The sequence below is a fragment of the Nelumbo lutea genome, chromosome 3 (genome assembly GCF_056320005.1).
Source record: "Nelumbo lutea isolate HS-2025 chromosome 3, American lotus-T2T, whole genome shotgun sequence".
Lineage (NCBI taxonomy): Eukaryota > Viridiplantae > Streptophyta > Magnoliopsida > Proteales > Nelumbonaceae > Nelumbo > Nelumbo lutea.
Window position 1 is genome coordinate 110,156,222 of NC_142686.1, and position 16,003 is coordinate 110,172,224.

Sequence of the window (16,003 nt, forward strand, 5' to 3'; positions counted from 1 at the left end):
GAGCTCTTGCAAGCTGACATTCAGCTTGTTCATGTTATAATTCATGATGAACGGATTAAAGGAATGAGGCAAAGAATTAAGGATAGCATCTATTTGGGTCGCAAGGTCCAGCCCGGATCCAAGAGCCTCCAGTTCGTTGATGTAACCCATCATCCGAAGACAATGGTCGTGAACTTGTTGGCCCTTGGACATTTGTGTGGCCATGAACTATTTCAATATCTTTTGTCGAGTAGAATGATTCTGCTCTTCATACATCGTCCTCAGATTGTCCAATATGTCCTTGGCAAGTTCGATCTGATTGAACAGCCTCTGTATTGGGTTGTCCAAGGAGACAATGATGTAACACCGGGCAAGGGAGTTTTTCTCCTCCTATTCCTGATAGTCTCTCCTTCGGGCCTCAGAAGCCCTGTCACCCGGACGCTCTGGGGCAGGATTCTTTGCCACTTTGTCCAGCTTTTCGGTGGGCCTTAAATCGATTAGGGTTCCGCACGTAATCTCTCGATGAGGTGTGGGGCCCACCACTGAGGGAGGTCATCCAATGACCAGAAGGGACACCATGGCAATGATGTGCATTCAGCCATGGTGTGTGCAAGAGCCACTGTCAAATGAGCATGGGCCAAGCACTTATGGCCCATGTACGGAGCACATCACACATCCAAACATCTCATGCAGGGATAAATTGATCCAATCAATTAATTATCTATAAGGCCCATTGAAAGCCCGTTGAAAATCTATAATATTAACCATTAATATTATCTAGGTATATGGGCTGAATTAGGGTTACCCAGTTCGGTCCATATAGCTTTATCCTTTGAAGTGGGCTTTTAGCAGTTTTAACTATTTAAAACTGGGCCTTTACAAGTTGGGCCAAATTAACCATTTAATTAAATATCAATCCTCAGGCCCATTAGTGGAAAAAATTAGGGCTGACTTTCAGCTTTGATTAAACCCTAGATCTGGTCCAAACAGTTTGAACAAATCTTGGTTCAAATGGGTCTAGGGTTTGATCTTTAATTAAATCCTTAATTCAAGAAAATAATATGAAATTAAATAACTGATAAAAGAAAATCAAGAATCAGTTAATCAGGGTTGTTCACACACTCCATCCTGCAAAACAGAGGTTAGATCACAGATTGCAGTTTCACAAACTGCAAATCACAGATAGCGAATGTCCCATCTACGAAATCTCCTTCTCTGCGCCGCCATCTTCGATCCAAAATTAAAATTAAATAGAAATCCTATTTCTATTAATAATTACATAAGATCAAATGCCTATACATTGAGTCTAAAAAAAAAATTATTTACAGACCAAATGTAATAAATAAATTCAAGAAACTGCAAATCTTGTAGTTCTCCCTGCGCAAACCAAGAATTCGATCTCCTCTTGTACGAACAACCCATAAATCAAGAAAATCATATAGAACTATTCTAAATAATAATCAGATTTATATAAAACTAATTTCAGATTATTTGTCCATCTGTTTTGGGAACAAATTTCCCAAAACCCATATCTGTGCAAATTTGGTAGAACGCTTTCTCCCTATTTGCGCAGGTTCAGATCTGAAACAGATTAGTTCAAGATTTGAACCATGGCTCTGATACCACTGAAGGGATAGGAAATCCATCATATGGACGCCCAAAGATTGTGGAATAAGGGGGCGAATTTCAAAAATTTTTCTCTCCCTTCAATTGGGAATCGAATTCCCCATTTAGAAAATCATAGTTTCAAGGATCATTCTTGAGCCATAAACTGAACCAGATTTGAGCGAAAAGGAGTAGGGAGAGATAATACCTGATACAAAGAAATAGTATCTCCCAATGGAGGTATTCATGCCCAAGGAAGGATCCAAAATTTGCTCTCACTGAAAATGGCGCAGTATAGGGTGGAGCAGAATCAGCAGTGTTCTTCCAAAAGAACTTGATCCTTCTCAAGAATTACCTGGACGGCTTGTGAATACAACTCCCACCAATCTTTTCTCCAAAAGATTGGAATCAAAATCCAATCTTGATTTCTCCCAAGAACTGGAGATCGAACTGTTGTAGGCAGCGGCTGCAGGAAGGAGGCGGCAAGAAAGTATTTGCAGGGTGCATAATTCTCTCTTATGTGATTTCAGCTCTGAAGACAAGACTATCTATTGCTTGCTTGTGATTGTCATGTCTAAAGGCTGCCGCCCCCTCTTCCTTTTATAGACTTAAAGGGATCAGCTCCTAATCCCATTAGGAGTTGCTAATCCAAATCATATCTGGATTAGAAGTCCCTTTAAGATAAGGGTTCCCTTATCTTATCTGCAGATTAGATCAGCCATCTCCTAATCTAATTAGGAAGTTTCCAGATTTAAATCTTATTTAGATCTTTGACTCTCTAAGTGGATAGGGTGTGGGCCCAATCCTATCAACTGATCCATCTCAGAATTCGCCCCTTAAGTGACTAATCAAATTAGCCCAATTTGAAATGGGCTTAAGGCCCATTTAAGGTTATGTATTCATTTAGCCTTCCAAACTGTTGCCCAGTTGGGCTTCCTTGTATGGCGTGGGACCCATACATTGATCTACACATCAGCCACATGGGTTCAGCCCAACATTTGTTACAAGGCTTGGCCGAATACACTGTTATGGACAGTACACCCCCTGAAACCCATCAGATGGGCTCTATGGGCCCAACACTTACCCTAAGTGGTTCCTAGGCCAAGCCACCTTGTAACACCCAGGGACTGTGGGCAGATGCAAGATTAGCCCATCAGGTATTATCCTTAATAGTTTTACACTTAACATCTCAGCCCATACACTGCCCGACAAGAGAAGACCTCTCCCTCGGCTGCAAGGAACAGTGTTGCACTCTCTACTTATATGGATTCCGGGAATTAAAACTTTTTGCAAATCATTTTGAAACCATAATATATATATTATATCTCATATAAAATATATTTTGCAAAACAAATCTCAACGATTGAAATCGGTTGCCAGTAGTCTTGGTTTCCATCAGTGAGAGTGCATCCCCGATCATTACCTTTGTCCGACAAAAGGGCTGATCCTGTTACTATGATCACTCACTTAGATGAATTCTCAGATTGTCCCAACATACCAGGTTTTGACCCCCGCTAAGGATCTCACTGATTGGTACATCAAAGACAGCCTAATCTGACACTTAGTGCAATATCATAATCGAGTCTAGGGGTCGGGTGTAACTTTCCAGTTTTGCCCATCAATCTCCAAGGTCCAGGGCAATACTGGAAATCTGGTCCAGTTCAAAGATTCAATTAATCCTACATTGTATGTGCGTAGGGTCTCACCCCGGTAGCTGAGACAAGCCACCCCAATCGACTTGGTGGCACCACAGTGTCAGCCTTGTCAGGATAGGTCTCCCCAGACCGACCCACTGGCTGTGAACATTCTAAACTAACACGAGTCTCATTAAGTGTCCAATTTAAGGGTATTACACAGAAGCATACCAAGGGAACATGAATCAAATATGCACTTTTATTCATTTACAATAAACTCATAAAGTACATCATTTTGATTAAAGCTAAGGGCATACAAAACTGTCTAACATTTGCCCCCACAAGGGCGCTGCTTTTGGAGTCATTAGAATGGGGACATGAATGAATGGCCTCTTGCCAAGCCTAATGAGAGTTGTTGGCTTGAACCCGAGTAGAAGTGCCGAGGGACCGCACCCCACAATGTGCTGCTTGTCGAGATTACCGCTTCAACTGGCTCTGTGTGCTTTTGCTTTGATACCAACTGTAACAGGGGTAGATGTGCAGCGGAAGAAACTCGTGTGGCGTCCAAGCCAAGGCAGGCCAAGACAAGCCTTTTGTATGCTTAGGGATAGGAGTTGCCCGATAAGATGGCTCCACCAAGTTCAGTAGCACTGGATCATGACCTCAATTCGCTTGGCCGGGGCTCTTTGCTAGCTCTAGTTAGTCCATGGGAGGCGCCTCTTACATGCTAAAGGGGGACGATGAGAGGGACTCCTATATGCCAATGATGTAGACACCTGATGTGTCGATGACGATAGGCAACCATTGGGCCGGAACACACCCGTGCGCTATGGGCAATGGAACAGTTCATTCAGCTTAGGCAAGGGGCTGGCGTGGTGAAGGGTCATGCTTAGGCCAGGGTCGCATGCGAAGCCTCCCTTGAGTGTCAGTGGCCGGTGATGTCCCTTAACATAATCCCACCAAGCATATGCAAGGCTAAACCTGTGTCAGATCATGACAGGGTAGTGGCGTGGCTCAGTTGGTAGCATCTCTGCTTTGTTGTAGCGGCCTAGCGGGGACCTGGGAATTGGGATGATGGGATCTTGCTCAATTGGTGATGATTGGGCCAGCCTGGTCCGGTCGAGTTTTACGTCATGCTCCGGGCTCCGGTTCATCGGGCTTGATCCGGTGTCCTCTTATAATAAAATGTAAATAATTTAAATAAAAAAATGGGCTCCTCCGTCGTCAATGATCAGCTGTCCTCCTTCGCCCTGTGGACGCTTCGGAACTGTATCCATGGCAACTCCCTCTTCCGCTTATCAGAAGCTTCTGAGCATGGGCACTAAGATCGTCGCCGTCGGTAGAAACTACGTTGCTCATGCCAAAGAACTCGGCAACGCCGTCCCAAAGGTGTCTTTATCTCTCAGTCTTTCTTCCACACAAATCTATGCTTGCTCTTCTGTCCTCCTCCAAATATCGGCTTACCGACGCAATGTTAGGTTGGAAACTTGAAATATGTTTTCTCTGGAAAATGATTAATCTGTTTATGTTTGGATATGTTTTGAGGAAATTAAGTTGTTAAGAGCCTCTTTTAGGTTGAAACCCACCTTAATTTCAGCATAATCGTTTACCTCTTCGAAGACTTCAGCTTGATCTAGGTTGAATGAACTATGATGAACGCGCCGCTTTTTTTTTCCTAAAATGAAAAAATGAGCCCGTCGGTCTTGTATCGTTATCACCCAATCACGAGATGGCTCATGGAAAATTTTTCTACTCCAGGAGCCAGTATTATTCTTGAAGCCCACCTCTTCTTATCTGCAAAATGGGGGTACTATCGAAATTCCCCATCCATTGGAGTCTCTGGATCATGAAGTGGAGCTAGCGGTCGTCATCGGCCAGAAAGCTCGTGATGTTTCTGAGGCAACTGCCATGGATTATGTTGGAGGTATGTATATCAGAACTCATGACTTCTTTCCAGAAAAAGGGTTATCTAAATCTAAGTGTACTTCTAATTATCCACTGGTGTGCGTTCAGGGGAACATCGCTTGGGAAGGCATTTTATAAACCTTGAAATTTTTTTCTCTACCTATTTGTCAGTTTTAGGGGATCATCGCCTATATCTACGATTTTATTTTTTTAAACAAAAACAATTGCCACAATTTTACTGATGGGACAATTGTTTTCTGCCTTAAAAAAATAAATTCATACATATTGGTGGAGAGCCCTTTAGTGGAAGCAAATTAGTTTACATGAATCCTGTTGCATCATTCCTCTTTGTTCAGTGCTATGTTTTTTGTCGAGTTATGGAACCTTGAATCATTTCTTACCTCTTCAACCCATGTCATTTTTTTATTCTACCTATATATCTTCTGAAGTCTTCAACTTATAACAGATCACTTCTTCTTATTAGTGATGTAGATGGTCTCATCCATATATGACCAAACCATCTTTGGGGCTGTTTGATAAAAGCTGAGGTAGTTGAACTGAATGGCTTATCACTTTGTCTTTTAGTGAATAAGCTGTTAAGGAGGTTGTGAGCTCCTTAATGGCTGAAACTGAAGTCATTCAGTTCAACCACTTCGGTAATGGCCAAAGGTTAAGTCTGCATCCTGTCCAGTCCTCCCAAGATCCCATATAACTGGGACCAATATTGTGCAATGGCCATTTACCTATTTGGGGACTCAAAAACAGTGTAATTTATACACTGCATTAACATGATACAAGTGGAGAATATACTTGATTCTGTATAACTTCCATTACTAAGTTGGCTTTATTGGCAACTATCATAATATATGTTACTTCATCAGTGCATCTCAATCCTAAAATCATTCTCAATTTAACAGTTTTGAATTGAGCCCAGAATAGCTACACTTGACAGCTGTGTAATCAATAATAATGCCCCACATAAGCCATGCATGTGAAGTGATAGAATGAGTGGTTATGGGACATATACACTTTATGGCTGATGTGGGCATTATTATTGGTTGCATAGCCTCTAACACAGCCATCATGTGAAGCTAGTCCGAACTCATTTGAATCACATACCATGTTCACCATATGGACAAGCGTGCACTTTATGAATATATAAGCTCACTCACTATCATTCTTTTCCATTCAGCCACATGTTCTTTTTTTTTTCTTATGTATGGTCATCCACATTGTTTGGAAATTGCTGTTAAAATTTTTGTTTCCATTTTTTTCCAGAGCATATTATGTATGAAATTGATCCCCCTTCCCCATTTTTAAATCCTCTAGGTTATGCGCTTGGTTTGGATATGACTGCAAGGGAAATCCAATCTTCTGCCAAGGTATATCTTTGGATATGTTTCCCATTAGTAAAAGGTTAGATAGTCCTACATCTATTATCCTCAGTAGTTCTCTCAATCAAGTTTGGTTGTGTGTTCTCATAAAGTTAAAAAAATCTATATTCTATCATGCTGAATCTTGGCAAAAGGAGGGATATTTACATTTTTATGGATATTATTTGATGTTAAGTTGTATTTTATATCACCATGAATGGGAACTTTTATTTCTCAGACTTGTGATACTCATTCTGTATGATTATTTTGTAATAGTTGTTTATTAAATATTAATCATGTATATGTTAAAAACTTTAAATCTTTTAATTCCACAGGAAAAAAAATCCATTTCCCTTAATACATCCTTCAAACCTGAAAATTTTATACTGTTGCAAATTCCCTCTGAAATTCCTCATAGAATTTTTAGTTTTTAAGGATTGAAATTTCCCTCGAAACTAATATTGAACCTTAATTACATGCATAGATGCATTTATGGAAAATATAAATATGCAGGGCAGCAGATGTTCTTTGCTTGAGATGCAACATATAACACTATAAGTTGATAAAGAGTTAAACAAGAACTATATGATTAAATGTTGTTGTCTTTAAGTTGTTGACCAGGATAAACTTTTGCTTTATATTTATCTCTTATTTTGATTTTTGATTAATTAAGTAGGGGACATTACTTGGTGTAATGGTAAAACCTTGGGCTGTCAAGCATGAGAATGCAGGTTTGAGTCTGAGTGGCCACTTTGTGCAAAGAAATGCCAAAGGTTAGGACCGTATCACAGTCCACCCCTCCCAAGATCCCCAGATGGCTGGGACCAACATTGGGTAATGGCCTTTAGTGGCCTTTTTATTAATTGTGTTATTCTACTATAGAGATCACTATCTTTTTATTTTATTTTATTTTATTTTATTTTATTTTGTTTACTTTATTAATGTTATTTTTTTGTATTATTATGTTATGTATCAGTCTGCAGGTCTGCCCTGGACGGTGGCTAAAGGGCAGGACACCTTCACTCCAATCAGTTCAGTTGTAAGAAACCAAACTCAGATCTTGTCCTTAAGTCTTTTTAACCAAATATCAGATTGAGATCAGAATGAGACAATAAGGACCAAGCTTTTTGTTTGTCATCCTATTTATGTGAAGGAATTAATGAGCTTTAGAATTCTAGTCTCACATTTGTTTATTCTCTCAAATCATACAATCTCTATATTAAATGTCTAAGGATTCTAGACATAGTTTCATACAATCAAATAGATGGTGTAATATAACATTTTGACAGGCTCATACTTTATGAATTCTTTGCAGCTGCCCAAGTCAATGGTGCCAAACCCCGACAACTTGGAGTTATGGCTAAAGGTTCTAAAAGTCCAATTTTGCTCCACTTTCTTTTATTTGCATCTTGTGAATGTCTTATTTTCTTTTGGTTATCAAAGAGATGTTAGAGAACTCAGTGATTCATTTCGCTTCAGGTGGATGGAGAAATCAGGCAGAAGGGATGCACCAAGGATATGATGTTTAAGATCCCATTTCTCATTAGCCACATAAGCTCTACCATGACACTTCTAGAAGGAGATGTCATACTGACAGGTACTATGTGAGCTTCAGTCCTTTTACCCATCGGTCCTATTCCACAAAAATTAAAATAAAATATACACTTTAACATTAAGGTGTTTTTTTAAATTATGGTATCAATCATGACTCTTTGCTTTATCAGTTTTTCTGACCTAAAAAAGCAAATATAATTTTTTGTAGGGCGTTACCCAATTGCTTAGGAAATTGTGATTCTTATGGTATATAACATACTGAAGAAGTATCCCACCATAACATGAACACTAAGGGGTCATGCTAAGTTGGTGCCTAGGACCATGGTAAACACCAATGCTCATGATTTCATCCTGATTGAAAGTCAATACATATCGAGAAATAAGTATATGATATAAATGCTTGCTATTCCCCATGGTCTTAAAAACCAATTACATTTTTCCTTATTCTCTTGGTGGCAGAAATGTGACTGCTAAGATGGATGAGTAGAAAAACTAGAAAAGATTGATAAAATGAGAGAGTAGACTAAGATGATTTGGGCATGTGCATAGAAGGCCACCAACTGCTGAAGTTAGAAGTGATTTGTTACACATTGAAGGGGATATGACTTTAAAGAGAATGGATTGGCGAAGCAGGATTCATGTAGCCAACCCCATATAGTTGGGATAAGGCATGGATGATGATGATGATCGCCCTTTAAGGTGCTACAAATTTTTGTCTTCCAATTTTCTAACCAATGGCACAGAATAGCAGGTGTATGCGAGATGCACGTGCTGATTTTCTGACCCCTTTTACGAGGATAAACCACAACCCTGGTGTCTATTATTAATTTTAATTGCTTAGCTGTGCAACTATTTCTATCTATGCAGGGACTCCTGAAGGTGTTGGCCCTGTAAAAGCAGGCCAGAAGATTACTGCTGGGATAACAGGCCTTGTAGATGTTCAATTTGATGTTAAGAAGCGTCAAAAGCCAGGAAGTTGCTAAGATCAAAGTAAGATGAGAATCTTCTACATAAAGACTTAATGATCCCTTTGAGCTAAAGTACTATGAAGGAAACGAGAAGTAAATAAGTTGTGTCTAGAGGTTGAAGGCTCAACAGTCGACACTCACCAGTAAGTCAACGGATTCCTCATAAGAGCTTTACTCTGTATGATTTTCAGGTGAAAAGAAAACGTAGAACTTACAAATGTCATTCCATTTAATCTCGTACAAGCTTTCCAATTTGCTAGGTGAGATCTGGTTCTTTGCAAAATTGTCAGGTTAGGAGGCATGTTTTCAAGCATATAGGTTCATGGGTGACACAGACACCGGCATTATAGTTAATGAAGATTTTTTTACCACACCTGCTGGTGACATGTTTCTGTGAATCCGTATTGCTAGAACCGTTCTATTTATCACTAGGCATTCTTTAAAATCAAATTTACAAAGAACCATACGTGGTCGATCATACACTGCTACTCTGGGTAATTCTGTAGGGACGCCTATTGGTCTCATGGATAGTAGGTTGGTGGTTAGAAAGGTAAAATGAATAGTTTGATTAACTATTTGCAGGGAGAATGCTTTTGTTAACTGTTATAATAACACGCGTCAAGACTATTGTAGTATTAGTCCTTGTGGTTACAAGTCTAGTGTTGCACTGCGGACACCTTCCTGAAAATGTTATTTGTTTTAAGGTCACGACGGAATATCAAGGATCTTACGCATGGTTACCTGGGTAAACTTTGGCCATAGCAGTTGGGAACGTTCTTTGATATGATTCGGGGTGCAACTTGGGTGGGCCCAACCTGATTAAAAGTATCTTATATTCATATCCGAGCCCAACTCGAGTTGTATTGGGTTAAGCTCAAGTTAAGCTGGGTCAGGCCCAAGCTGAGTCACCTTTAGAGTTGGGCCTGGGTTGACCTTCACCCAACCCAACCCGCCTGAGTTATCCATAGAAGTGTAGGGTAAGAGTAATTGTCTACTAGTGACCCAACGAATCACGTTACTGTGAATTTGTATTGTTAGAAGTGGTAACCAATCCACTGGTATTCATCAAAATTCACGGGGTTTTTTATTGGTCAAAGTTTGATTATAGAAATTGTATGTATGTATATGGTTGGGTCTGATCACAGAACCTAAGCCCAAGCCCAAAATTTTGTGGGTTAGCCAAGTTGGAAATGATCACCCTACCTCGAACCAATATAGGATGATTACACTTCATTTAAAAGTCTAGCCAACGACAAGTAAAAGGATATCAAGGACGACAGGGTCACCAACAAGATTTTAAGGACGATGTAGCTGTTGGCAGGAGGATCGGTATCAGCACAGCCCCCTACACCAGGAGTCACAGCTCTCTTGATATTCAATGCCTGTTTGGGAGAGTGAAATGCAGTAGCTTCTGGCTTTCCAAGGTGGGTCTCACATTGACAACCTATAAGTCATGTTTGGCGAAAAAATCTGAAGAGCCCAAATCATTTGAAAGGTTGTTTGCTTCAGCCTCTTTGAATAGCATATTTGGAATAAACAATGACGATATTAGTTGAAATGAAGTGCTAGGAATAAACAATGATGAGTCTGTGCCCTTAAGCATTTTCCACTTGGTTTAGGTGGTCATATTACAATTTTCAATTGATAACCAATCAGTATATATCGTATTTACCAAAAATATCAATTGATGTCACAGAAATGAGAGTGAATTTAGTAATTAACTGGTAATCTGACATGGTTAAATGTATGGCTACGTGGCAGGTCAGAACCATTGATATAAAAGTATGTTCTCCGTGTGCGGATGTGGGGATTGGCACTTGGGAGGGTTTCTGCCAAAAGTACAGCGGAATGGCTCCCATGTGAATGGTCGGAGGTAGCAGACAAAGGGGATCTGAGGAAAGGGAAGTGTGCAGAGAGTTCCTCTTAGAGAGGCAGGAACAATTTCAACCTCTTAGAGATTCATGGAGTGTGTGTATTCTGTATTTCTGTTAGGTCTCCTCTTTGGTAGATCCTCCTATTTATAGCTTTCCTGAAGGCCTTTTCCTTACAGAAAATTCCTTTTGGTTCTTCTATAAGATACTCCTAAAGGGTTGGGATTGGTCTGATTTGTACCATCTAGACTAGTTGGAAAGTTGCCACGTGTCCTTGTGAGCTTCTGTACAAGGGCACTCACCCTTTTCTGATGCACACGCATGAAGACACTAGTTATAGCGTTCATGGTTGGAAAGTTGCCACATGTCCCATTGTGAGTGGTCGAACGCAGTAGAGAAAGGGGATCTAAGGAGGAAAGGGAAGCTGGAAGAGGGTTCTTGGAGGTGGGAATATTGCATCTGCTCAGGGACTCATGAGGGAAGTGTGTATTCTATTAGGTCTCCTCTTTGCAAAGGCATTCTTTCGGTAGGGGTGCAAATGGATTGGATCAGATCCGATCCAAGGTCTAATCCTATGTGGTTGAATTCAGATCACTTTGTTTGGATCTTCAGATCAGATTGAATAATAGGATCCATCAGAAATCGAATCGGACTGGGATCACCCATATATATATGTTATTTATTTATTTATAAATATATTTTTATACTATTTTTTTTTATAAAAACAATATATATATACTGAAAATAATTAAGTATTTGTATTTTTTGTTTTTATTTTATTTAAATTAGTATATTTTAATTTTCTTTCAATAATTTATTAATTTGTGAAGAAAACAAGTTGGATCGGATCAGATCCAACTTATTGATAGGATTTGAATTCGAATTGAGTCCTATCAGATCCAATCGGATCGAATCCAACATTAATAGTGTTGGATTGGATTCAAATATTCCCTTATTCGAATCTGATCTGATCCGTTTGCATTCCTATTTTTTGATACAGAAAGTTCCTTTTAACCAATTGTTAGTCTTGAGACTTGCGATTAGATATTTGGGAAACACTTTGATATAGAGTTAAGTATAGTGTTGCCATATGACACACCTGTCTAGGGGTGGAGCCCAACCAAACTTGGACATGTCTTAGCTTGGTTCAACTAAAATACTACTAGTTCTAAACTTCTAATTGGAGTTTAAGTTCAATTCAAATTTTATTTTTCAGTTTCGAGTTTTGCTCAATTAAATATTCATTGAGCTTGAGCTCAACTCAAAAGCTCGTAAATGAATATATTTTTAATATGATATATATAATACATTAAAATATAAAAAGATATTTTTTAAAATATATTTTTACAATTTATAAATCAAGCAAGACTTGCGAACTTTTGAGAGGCTTTTTATTGATTAAGATAAAATTCAAATAATTAATCAAATTTACCTTAATTAGAATCGAACTCTAACAGAACCTAATTGACATGAAGGCCGAATTCTTCCATTAAAGCTCGATTTGAATTGCAGTCCTCCACATGAATTGCAGCATTATTGTCCTGAATCACACTCTTAGTACGATTGCTAGCCCATGCGGCCATGCTGTTACACGGCCAAAAAACATTTTAGCCCAGATTCAATGGACAATTGTTGTAGACCATGTCAGATGTGAGACCACCACTCCACTCAAGACGGGTGGATTCTGTCGTGATTAGAGCTTGGAGGCAAGTGATCCAAATCCAACGATTTGGATTCACCACGAGACCACCCTTTGAGTTTGGGACTTTGAGGTGAGAGAGAGAGAATCCACTTTGGTGAGAACGAAGATTTGGGCCCACCATGTACATGTGTACACGGTGGGAACTCGGAAACAAATAGAATTCAGGTTTCGACTTTGGTGGCAGGAACCGCAGTGACTCCTCCTGTCCTCTGTCACGATTAGTCCATCCATCTGCATCCTTCCAACTTCCAACCCTGCCCAAGTCTCCGAAATGACATTCGGATTCTCTCTCTCCCTCTCTCTCTCTCGCCCAACGGATATTTTGATTTACGAGGCAAACCCTAAATTCTAAAAGAGTGGGGCTGGGCAAACGGTCGAAATCTTGATTGCGCGTTAAAGCTGAACCGCCGAACGTTATTTTGGAATTATATACCCAAACAAAAACGTTATTTTGGAGTTTAGCATAAAATTGACTTTGCCTTTCATACCCTTGGACCTATCCACCCAACTCAATTTTGTAGATTCCCCCTCCCCCTCCCCATCCACTCTACAACTTGGGCGTGTTTATTTGATAAATAAATACTCATTGAATTAAGTTTTCTCTTAACACTTGTTTTAAATAGGGATAATATAGGTATTTTCAAGTAGGTCAAAAAAGAGATTAAGGCTTATTAAATTGGTGATTACTGAGATAGGCTCAGTCATATACAAGTTCGAATTTTGGACTTATGTAATAAATAATCATTGGGGGGGGGGGGTTTGGATTCATCTAGTGTTAAGAGTTTAGTTGGACCCACCCAGTTCGCAGCATCTCGTGCCAATAATGAATAAACAAGGACCATGTGATTCCGATTATTCATTATTGTTTAGATATGTAGGTTTTATTTTGGGCCGTGCTTCTCGACCATCGGATTAACTCGGATGGTGTGGTCCTTTTTCCGAGTTGTGGCGCATCAAAATATCGGGAATTGGAATCCATACACGACAAGAATGATAGATAATGAAAGACCAAAGCATCCCCCCATCCCTGAAAGATGTCTCTCTTTCATTCAGATTACAGAAGGTATTTGCATAGCTCAAGTCTTGTATCAATCAAACCTTTTTTATATTTCCAGGCTCCAGCATTAATTTGCTGTCTAAGTGCCTACGATTACCACGAAACAAAAAAAAGGACAAGTGAACCAAGTCAAACAGGAGTTCAGTTGCTACAGTAACCCATAATGAAACACCCCCTCCCTCCCGGGCCCCAACGCCCAACCAGTAGTCAGTATTCGGTTAAAGAGGCTAAGTGACCAAGTAGATAGGCATGGCCGACGTTGAGAACCGATGGTGTGGTTGCTGCTGCTCTATATTGAGCTCTCTCAGGCTAAGATAAGGTATCTCCACCTCCCCCTTACGTGTCGGAGTCAACGTGCCGGCGAGCAGTCCCGACGTCGGACGACAGCTCGTCCGGCATGGCGTGGTCGACCCGCTTATGCTCTCTGTTACGTATAGTGGCCCAGATACTGCTCCCCTGCAAACCCGGTTCCTGCGGTAGACACCGTCCTGGCCGTCACTGGGCCTTGCATCGTCGGTCCACTTCCATTTCCAGAAAAGGAGAGCATTTCTCCACCACCTCTTCTTCTTTTTCTTGCTCTTCTTCGAGTCCTCTTTCGAGATGGGCTTCTGTAGTTTGAAATGCAGAGCATCAACGGATCTGAAACTGTCCCGCTTGTGCTTCCGGGCTTCTTCTAAGATCTTCTCTTTCGGAAAACAGATAGAAAACAAATACATTAATTATCGTAGGAAGATCTGAAATGGAAGATTAAAAAAAAAAAAAAGGGAACAACGATAGAAACAAACAGAAACAGAGTATGACCTGAAAATAATCGATTTGGGGGTCGAAGCCGTAGTCGCTGAAATGTTGAGGCTCCGGCATCGGAAATATCGGAGACTTGTTCGACATTTTCCCTCTCCCTCTCTCAGCTACATGTATTGCTTCACCTTCCTAGTTCCCACTCGCGATCTCTTTGCGTTCTTTTTATCAACCCTTTCGCTGTTGCAGCAACGAAGTGCCGAACAGAAAGAGAAGAGGAAACTGAGAAAAGGAGTAAGAGGGAGGGAGGGAACCGGGAACGAGGAGAGTCAGAAAGTAACCGTAAAAAGTAGTATTTGGGGCTCAAGAGTCAAGACTCAACTCCCCTACTAAATGCTTAATGCTTTCTTCTTTTTTTCCGTATCCCAAAGATGCCCCTATCCCCCTTTTATTTAAATGGAATAAAATAAAAGAATAATATGATGGCGTTGTTGGGATCCATGCCCTTTAGCAGACTCATAAGATGGTATGCTATAACAGAAGTGGGACGGGAGGGACCCAATATTGCAACGATCTCACCCACAACCTGTGGACCACTTGATGCGATGACCAACCAATTAAGATGAAACTACTGATTTTGTTTAGTCGTCAAGGATCCATTCAAGTGAAGTGGAGCCCATATGTTATTTGGGTTTGATGTTTAGTGAGTGATCACCATCCACCACGTGAATGCCATCAACGTTGGTATCAAGATCCGGAGTAACCGAGTAAGTAACCTCCGACATTTTTAATACAGATTACAGCGTGCGTGTACGGTGTACCCGGCCCGGCGCAACCTGACTGAGAGGGATCCGAATGAGAATGCCCCAGATTGGCCTGAGGAACGTGACTCGTGAGTGTCATAAGAACACGACGGACGGTTAATTGCACCATGAAGGCATGAATGAAACGGATGGGTTATGGATCGACGGGAGCGCTCCATGTCTTTAATGGCATGGGTTCTACAGATAGAGAGGTTTGATTTAAGGATTCGGGTTTAGATAAAGAATGAAGATGGGGCTGGGTGATCCGGAATCCAGAATCCAAATCCACTTGAGTACAAGTAATGCCCCACGTGAAGAGCAAAATGGTTTGCCTACTTGTATTGAGGATTGAGCCCTCAAAAGCCAAAGGCGTGAAAAGGTGGGTTCAGTGGTTCAGGGATTAGGTCTTATACTTCACACTCACGTTGAAAAGTCATGAAACAGGAGAGGGCACGCCTGACTCACGAGCTCACCTGCTTTTCTCTCTCTCTCTCTCCAACTGCTCCCCCTCTTGCTGCTTTGGATGCCTCACATGTTGAGATTTGAGAATCTCTCTTTCTTAAATTGGATTGGATCGAATTGGATGTGTGGTGCCTAGATCTATATTTTTTTTTCGTATCAAATTGGGATAATTTAATATCAGTTAAATAAAAATAATAAAATTATGAATATGTTATGGGGTCGGAATATTAGTACGGATCCATATAAGATTCCATTGTGAAGAGGTAGAATTCAGATGGGATTTGAATTGAGTTATGATATTTTATAGGCGTTTGAGCCTTGAGGAATAAATGTGGTGCTTAAAATTAATTAC

At 40.3% G+C, this 16,003-nt stretch overlaps 2 protein-coding genes across 3 annotated transcripts; one reads left to right on the forward strand and one right to left on the reverse strand.

Annotated features, from left to right (window-relative positions):
• The first annotated feature begins 4,420 nt into the window (after positions 1 to 4,420).
• LOC148867581 (Fumarylacetoacetate (FAA) hydrolase family) lies at positions 4,421 to 9,391 on the forward strand. 2 transcript variants are annotated; one of them, XR_016109059.1, is made up of 8 exons: positions 4,421 to 4,607; positions 4,977 to 5,142; positions 6,453 to 6,505; positions 7,473 to 7,535; positions 7,812 to 7,862; positions 7,976 to 8,093; positions 8,259 to 8,374; positions 8,510 to 9,391. XR_016109059.1 is itself a non-coding variant. In XM_088974768.1 (7 exons), the coding sequence occupies exons 1-7, from the start codon at positions 4,446 to 4,448 to the stop codon at positions 9,031 to 9,033; spliced, it is 729 nt and encodes a 242-aa protein (XP_088830894.1). In that variant the 5' UTR covers positions 4,422 to 4,445; the 3' UTR covers positions 9,034 to 9,391. The 2 variants fall into 2 exon arrangements, 1 of the variants encoding a protein (XP_088830894.1); XM_088974768.1 differs by lacking the exon at positions 8,259 to 8,374 and having other exon boundaries at positions 4,422 to 4,607; positions 8,918 to 9,391.
• Positions 9,392 to 13,615: 4,224 nt separating this feature from the next.
• On the reverse strand, positions 13,616 to 14,784 carry LOC148867582 (uncharacterized). Its single transcript, XM_088974769.1, has 2 exons — positions 14,450 to 14,784; positions 13,616 to 14,328 (listed from the first exon to the last, which is right to left on the reverse strand). Exons 1-2 carry the CDS (start codon positions 14,534 to 14,536, stop codon positions 13,876 to 13,878), a joined length of 540 nt encoding a protein of 179 aa, XP_088830895.1. The 5' UTR covers positions 14,537 to 14,784; the 3' UTR covers positions 13,616 to 13,875.
• Between the last annotated feature and the right edge of the window lie 1,219 nt (positions 14,785 to 16,003).

What these genes read in the sequence shown, in the direction of transcription:
- LOC148867581 (XM_088974768.1), top strand. Translation starts at nt 4,446, where the DNA reads ATGATCAGCTGTCCTCCTTCGCCCTGTGGACGCTTCGGAACTGTATCC. An exon ending in ACTTGGAGTTATGGCTAAAG is followed by an intron (nt 7,863 to 7,975) that starts GTTCTAAAAGTC and finishes ATTTCGCTTCAG; the next exon opens with GTGGATGGAGAAATCAGGCA. An exon ending in AGGAGATGTCATACTGACAG is followed by an intron (nt 8,094 to 8,917) that starts GTACTATGTGAG and finishes CTATCTATGCAG; the next exon opens with GGACTCCTGAAGGTGTTGGC.
- LOC148867582 (XM_088974769.1), bottom strand. Translation starts at nt 14,536, where the DNA reads ATGTCGAACAAGTCTCCGATATTTCCGATGCCGGAGCCTCAACATTTC. An exon ending in CCCAAATCGATTATTTTCAG is followed by an intron (nt 14,329 to 14,449) that starts GTCATACTCTGT and finishes CCGAAAGAGAAG; the next exon opens with ATCTTAGAAGAAGCCCGGAA.